The sequence below is a fragment of the Etheostoma spectabile genome, chromosome 18, assembly GCF_008692095.1.
Source record: "Etheostoma spectabile isolate EspeVRDwgs_2016 chromosome 18, UIUC_Espe_1.0, whole genome shotgun sequence".
NCBI lineage: Eukaryota > Metazoa > Chordata > Actinopteri > Perciformes > Percidae > Etheostoma > Etheostoma spectabile.
The window spans coordinates 447,578-454,836 of record NC_045750.1 but is presented as its reverse complement, the minus strand read 5'-3'; the positions used below and the strand labels follow the sequence as shown (position 1 = coordinate 454,836).

The window sequence follows — 7,259 nt, the reverse complement described above, 5'->3', positions numbered from 1 at the left end:
TGAATTTAAATGTAGACCTAGTTAAAGTGAGTCTGAATTTTAATCTAAAACCTAGTTAAAGTGAGTCTGAATTTAAATGTAGACCTTGTTGAAGTGAGTCTGAATTTAAATCTAAAACCTAGTTAAAGTGAGTCTGAATTTAAATGTAGACCTAGTTAAAGTGAGTCTGAATTTAAATGTAGACCTATTTGAAGTGTTCTGAATTTAAATGGATAAGCCTAGTTAAGTGAGTCTGAATTTAAGTCTAAAAACCTAGTTGAAGTGAGTCTGAATTTAAATCTAGAACCTAGTTAAAGTGAGTCTGAATTTAAATGTAGACCTGTTAAAGTAGTCTATTAAAATGTAGACCTAGTTGAAGTAGTCTGAATTTCAATGTTAAAACCTAGTTAAAGTGAGTCTGAATTTAAATGTACCTAGTTGAAGTGAGTCTAAATTTAAATTAAGACCTAGTTAAAGTGAGTCTGAATTAAATGTAGACCTAGTTGAAGTGAGTCTGATTTAAATGTAGACCTAGTTAAAGTGAGTCTGAATTTAAATGTAGACCAGTTTTAAGTGAGTCTGAATTTAATTAAACCTAGTTGTGATGATTTAAATGTAGCCCTAGTTAAAGTGAGTCTGAATTTAAATGTAGACCTAGTTGAGTGAGTCTGACTTAAATGTAGACCTAGTTAAGTGAGCTGATTTAAATGTAGACCTATTTAAAGTGAGTCTGAATTTAAATGTAGACCAGTTAAGTGATCCTGAATTTAAATGTAGACCTAGTTAAGAGTCTGAATTTAATGTAGACCTAGTTAAGTGTAGTCTGAATTTAAATGAGACCGTTAAGTGAGTCTGAATTTAAATGTAGACCTAGTTGAAGTGAGTCTGAATTTAAATGTAGACCTAGTTAAAGTGAGTCTGAATTTAAATGTAGACCTAGTTGAAGTGAGTCTGAATTTAAATGTAGACCTAGTTAAAGTGAGTCTGAATTTAAATGTAGACCTAGTTAAAGTGAGTCTGAATTTAAATGTAGACCTAGTTAAGTGAGTCTGAATTTAAATGTAGACCTAGTTAAAGTGAGTCTGAATTTAAATGTAGACCTAGTTGAAGTGAGTCTGAATTTAAATGTAGACCTAGTTGAAGTGAGTCTGAATTTAAATGTAGACCTAGTTAAAGTGAGTCTGAATTTAAATGTAGACCTAGTTTAAGTGAGTCTGAATTTAAATGTAGACCTAGTTAAAGTGAGTCTGAATTTAAATGTAGACCTAGTTGAAGTGAGTCTGAATTTAAATGTAGACCTAGTTGAAGTGAGTCTGAATTTAAATGTAGACCTAGTTGAAGTGAGTCTGAATTTAAATAGACCTAGTTAAAGTGAGTCTGAATTTAAATGTAGACCTAGTTGAAGTGAGTCTGAATTTAAATGTAGACCTAGTTAAAGTGAGTCTAAATTTAAATGTAGACCTAGTTGAAGTGAGTCTGAATTTAAATAGACCTAGTTAAAGTGAGTCTGAATTTAAATGTAGACCTAGTTAAAGTGAGTCTGAATTTAAATGTAGACCTAGTTAAAGTGAGTCTGAATTTAAATGTAGACCTAGTTGAAATGAGTCTGAATTTAAATGTAGACCTAGTTGAAGTGAGTCTGAATTTAAATAGACCTAGTTAAAGTGAGTCTGAATTTAAATGTAGACCTAGTTAAAGTGAGTCTGAATTTAAATGTAGACCTAGTTGAAGTGAGTCTGAATTTAAAGTAGACTAGTAAAGTGAGTTCTAAATTTAAATGTTAGAGCTAGTTGAAGTGATTCTGAATTTAAATAGACCTAGTGTAAAGTGATCTCTGAATTTAATGTAGACCTAGTTAAAGTGAGTCTAAATTTAAATTAGACCTAGTTGAAGTGAGTCTGAATTTAAATAGTACCTATAAGTGATAAGTGAGTCTGAATTTAAATGTAGACCTAGTTAAAGTGAGTCTGAATTTAAATGTAGACCTAGTTAAAGTGAGTCTGAATTTAAATGTAGACCTAGTTGAAGTGAGTCTGAATTTAAATGTAGACCTATTTCCTCCGTGTCTCCTCCTCCTCCTCTTCATCACTCACATCACACACCGATAATGAAATGAAACAGATGAGATGATGGATGAAGAAGACTTAACTACCCCGACATCTCCACGTGTGTGTTCACTGGTTATTTTGGCCTCTTTCCTGTTGTTTTGTTTGTTTTATCACCGAGGGTTAGACAGATATGTCTTTTTATCAGACGTTATATTTGATACGCTGGTTCCTACGTTAAAATACGTTTCTCGGCTTTTTTAACCCGTGTGTTGTCTTCCCGTCAACCGTGAAAAAAAGTCAACACTATTATCACTTTTTATGACTTGTTTTGGTCACTTTTCCAATGTTGTGGGTGCTTTTTTTCTGTTTTTTCCGAAGTTATTTGATATTTCTAATGTTGACATGTTCGGCTTATTTCGAAGACCCGTCATTTGTGATGACAAAAAGGAAAATGGGTCAAATTTGACCCGAGGACAACACGAGGGTTAACCATAAGAGAATCCTACTCTACCTTTAACTAGTTTAACCAATTTTAATCAGTGTGTCTTTCAACTGGGAGTATCTCAGTGTATGTAAATACATCTTTGGGAGGTAAGAAATAAGACAAATGGCGATTACATAATGACATGCTGCAAGCTTTAGTTACACAACATGCATCAGTCTTTGAAGCGTATATCGGTCTAACCCCACGCACCACTAGCCCTGCCACCTCTGTAAGTGTTAAATGTCGTCACATGACCTCCTTAAAACCTCCACTGGTTCCCAGCTATTGTCCTGTAAATGCACCCGGAGCTCTTCCACTTTTTTATTTTTATTTTCTACATGATCCACAGCAAAATCTCCTCTTTCTCTCCCTTCAGTTTGTTGATAGGCAACCCAGCCAGCTGTTTGCATCACCCTGTTTGTCTTCCTGTTCTCTTCATCCATCTTCCCTTTGTCCGCCCCGACCCAACTTCCCCTTCCCCCACTCCAATTACAATTACAATTGGTCTCATCACATATGTCCCCCCCCCTCCCCCACAGTGGAGTCTGGACCTCGGGCCGGCGGCCCCCCTGCAGCTGGAGAAGTGCTGCACCCAGGAAACAGCGCCACCCTGGCCTGGAAGGTGGCTGCACCCCCCACCACCCCATCGAGGGGGACATCCTGGAGCTGGACGACGGCAACGGAGGACAGTACAGGGTGGTGGACTCGGAAACACACACACACACACACACACACACACACACACACACACACACACACACCGAGTTATAATGAAATGGGTGTAAAACACTAATGTGACAGTAATGTATTCCAAAATGCAGTAAATGTCTTTTCTGTAGCTCGTCTTTCGTTTTTATTTCATCATTAATTATCCACATGCTGCTCAACTCGGTCTAAAACCAGATGATAGTTTGTGTGTGTGTGTGTGTGTGTGTGTGTGTGTGTGTGTGTCTGTTTGTGTGTGCGTAAACATGCATTTTAGATTATTTTTGGGCATTTCAGGCCTTTATTTATATAGGACAGCTTAGACTTAATAGGGGAGAGAGAAGGGGAATGACATGCAGCAAAGGGCTGCAGGTCGGAGTCAAATAGAGTAAACCTCTATTTATATATTTATGGGCGCCCGCTCTACCAAGTGAACTAACCAGGCGCCCTAAACACGCATTTTAAATGTGTGAGTCTATATAATCCTTTAGTCCATGTACGCGTTTTATGTGTTTAAGTAGCAAACAGACATGTACAGTGGCTTGAGAAAGTTTACACCCCCAGGCTAAAGAGGAAAAAAAAAACCATCTTTTGGAAATTGATCTTGACGCCTTAATTCAAAAAATGTGGGAAAATCCAACCTGTTAAGGACACCAATATTCTTTATGAATGGATAATACATTGTAAATAAATAAATGTTCTTTTTCAATGTTTTTTCTTGTTTGTTCTTTTACAATGTTCTGGTTTTTTGTTCCTTTTTCAATCAACTTTAGCATGGGGGGTGTAAACTTCCTCTAGCCACTGTACATGCACTTAATCTGCGACTACGCTACTGAAATGTGTGTGTGTGTGTGTGTGTCCGTAGGAGGTGTATGTGGGGAAGGAGACGGTGTGCACGGTGGACGGACTTCATTTCAACAGCTCGTACAACGCCAGGGTGAAGGCCTACAACGCCGTCGGTGTGGGGCCCTACAGCAAGACCGTGGTGCTCAAGACCTCTGACGGTGGGTAGGGGGGGTCTGTCTCTCCTTTTTAATAATGTCCTCTGGTGGTCTTTGGTCTCGGCTTTTTATTTTTTCTCAACAGTGCAGTTTTGTTTGTGATAATCTTCATAAAACAGGTCTCATGACACATGAATTTGTGCCATGTAAGGTTGATGAGATAAGAGATTAGGAGATGAATCTGGAGGTTTTTTTTTTAAGGTAAAGGTAGAAGAATAAGAATGAGAATGGAGAATGAGAGAATAGACAATATAGGAAAGGAGGAGAAAGGAGAATAGTGGTGTGTTGAAGGAAGGAAGGAAAGGAAGGGAGACAGAGGGAAAGGAAAGGAGATTAAGGCAAATGGAATGAAAACGAGAATAGCAAAAGAAAGGGAATACATGGAAAAGGAGGGCAAAACAAGAAAAGGAAATGAGGGAGGAATAAGGGAAAAGAGAGAATGGGCAAGGAAAGAAAGGGAGAGAAAATAGAAGGAGAAGGGGGTAAAGGAAAGGAAGGAAAAGAGAGAATATAATGGTGAGGAGTAGAGAAAGGGAGGGATATGAAAGGACAGAAAGGAGGGCATAAGGAAAGAGGGGAAAAGAAAAAAGGGATTGGACAAAGGAAGAAAGGAATGGAAAAGAAACATTATAGCAAAGGGATGAGAAAAAATAGAAAAAGAGGACAATTAGGGAATGGAAAACTAGGAAGGGGAAGGATGAGAAGGAAAGGAAAATGGAGAATAGGTAAGAAGAGAAAATAAAGGAAGAGAAAGGACTCATAGAAATGAAGAGGAAAGAAAAGATCTTCCATTCCCACAGTGAGATGAGGGAGGAAGAGTCTCACGTTGCCAACCACACCACCACTGAGCGGCCTGTTTTCTGACTGATAACTCTTCATCCCTCTCGCCCTCCTTCCTCTTTTTTCTCTCTGTCATCTTTCTCTCTTAGCCAGCTCGCCTCTTTTTTCTCCTCTCCCCCCTCGTCGACTCCTCTCTCTCTTTCCTCGAGGTCTGTAGCTTCCTGTAGCCACACAGAGAGAGAGAGAGAGAGAGAAAGAGAAGAAATTATGGGCTGTGACTCATAGCACGAGAATAAAACAGCAGTAGATAGAGGCTGTGGCTGCATAACAAACACTGTGTGTGTGTGTGTGTGTGTGTGTGTGTGTGTGTGTGTGTGTGGTGTGTGTGTGTGTGTGTGTGTGTGTGTGATTAGATGTATATTAAATAATGTATATTATATTATATATGAGTATAAAACAGCACTGATGTTGATGTAGATTTCTAAAATGTATGGCATAATTATTTTTGTGTATATTTCACTACTTAGACTTAGACTTAGACTTCTCTTTATGATCCTTTTGGGATGACTCCCGCAAGGAAATTGAAAATTCCAGCACCAGTTTTAGCAAGAAAAAACAAATTAAAAAAAGATAAAAAAAGAAAAGAAAAGACAGTATAAAGACAACAAAATAACAATAATGATAATAACAACAATAAGAACATTTGTCAAATAAAACAAACAAAAAAGACCATAAATGTTATTAAAGTGTCAGTGTTGAGTCCAGTATTGAAGTGATAAAGTGATAAAGTGGACTAGGTGTGCGTTGATGTATGTTTATGGTTACTGTGTGTATGTATGTATGTGTACTGTGTATGCATGTATGTATATATGTATGTTATATGTATATATGTATGTATGTATTTGTATTGGTCCTGCCTATTTCCTCTCCCCCTAGGGGAGTTGTATAGTCTGATGGCATGAGGGACAAAGGAGTCCTTGAGTCTGTTGGTCGGCACTTGGGAAGGAGCAGCCTTCCACTGAACCGGCTCCTCTGGGTGTGATGACGGTGTGCAGGGGGTGGCTGGCATTTCAGTAATGCCAGGTTTGTCCAATGTCCTCCTCTCTGCCACCGTCACCAGTGAGTCAGCTTCATGCCGAACACAGAGCCGGCCCGCCTGATCAGTTTGTCCAGCCTGTGGGTGTCCTTCTGATATGCTGCCCCCCCAGCACACCACAGTGTAGAAGAGGACACTGGGACCACAAGACTGTAGAACATCCACAGCAGTTTGCTGCAGATGTTAAAGGAGCGAGCTCCTCAGGAAGTACAGCCGGTCTGTGTCTTCCGTACAGGTGGCTGCTGGTGTTGTCCAGTCCAGTTTGTGCCAGCACAGCCCGAGGTATTTGTATGATTGGACTGCCTCCACTCAACTCCTCATGCATCACTATGCATCACTTATCAGTGATGAAGCATTTCTGTCGTCAAGCGAGATAATGGGTAATGCACTCTGTGTGTGTGTGTGTGTGTGTGTGTGTGTGTGTGTGTGTGTGTGTGTGTGTGTGGCTAGTAGAATCAACTGTTTCTTGAGGCTTTGGTTGATTTGTCCTTTTGTCATAATTTCACTCATTTTAACATTTGAATGTTTCTTTTTATATATACATACATCTTCTCTTCGGTTCTTAATATTATATTTCATTATTATAATATTACATTAGACGTCAAAACAGGGAGTTAAAATTGTTATAAAGAGAAACTGAGCAGATTGTTTTGGATTAGCATCATCAACATGATGCAAAGCTGGTAAAATGACGTCATTGTACGCTTCGGTAAACAAAGGTGTGCAACGTGTTGGTGAGGGTCCGTTTTGGGAGATTTGTGTCTGAATGGCGGCACAGACTTCCAGAACATCTTATTCTGTATTTCTTAGTAACACTCTGTTGAAAAGATGCAGATGTGGCATCCTGACCGACTGCTGTGTCCTTCCCACAGTGGCCTGGTTCACCTTTGACCCCACCACGGCGCACCGGGACATCGTTCTGACCAATGAAAACCAGACCGTGTCCTGCAGCAGCTACGACGACCGCGTGGTGCTGGGAACGGCCGCATTCTCCAAGGTAAGTTGTGTTTTCTTGATTTTTACACATAGGTTTATTTCTCATATAAGATACAATACAACGTCTGTGTCAGTTCACACACAAAAATATATTTTGCGTTTCCTATACCTATGTCCCTGTATTTTAACATAGGGGGGTGTATAGCTTATGCCCCTGTATTTTAACATAG

General features: G+C 39.2%; 1 protein-coding gene across 1 annotated transcript in view; it reads left to right on the top strand.

Moving 5' to 3' along the window:
• Positions 1–7,259, top strand: part of trim67 (tripartite motif containing 67) — a gene marked incomplete at its 5' end in the record, with an annotated part of 121,472 nt that overhangs the window by 109,219 nt on the left and 4,994 nt on the right. Inside the window, 6 exon segments of the mRNA XM_032543078.1 lie at positions 3,051–3,066; positions 3,068–3,105; positions 3,108–3,146; positions 3,149–3,207; positions 4,082–4,220; positions 6,966–7,090. Coding sequence (XP_032398969.1) covers positions 3,051–3,066; positions 3,068–3,105; positions 3,108–3,146; positions 3,149–3,207; positions 4,082–4,220; positions 6,966–7,090 — 416 coding nt within the window.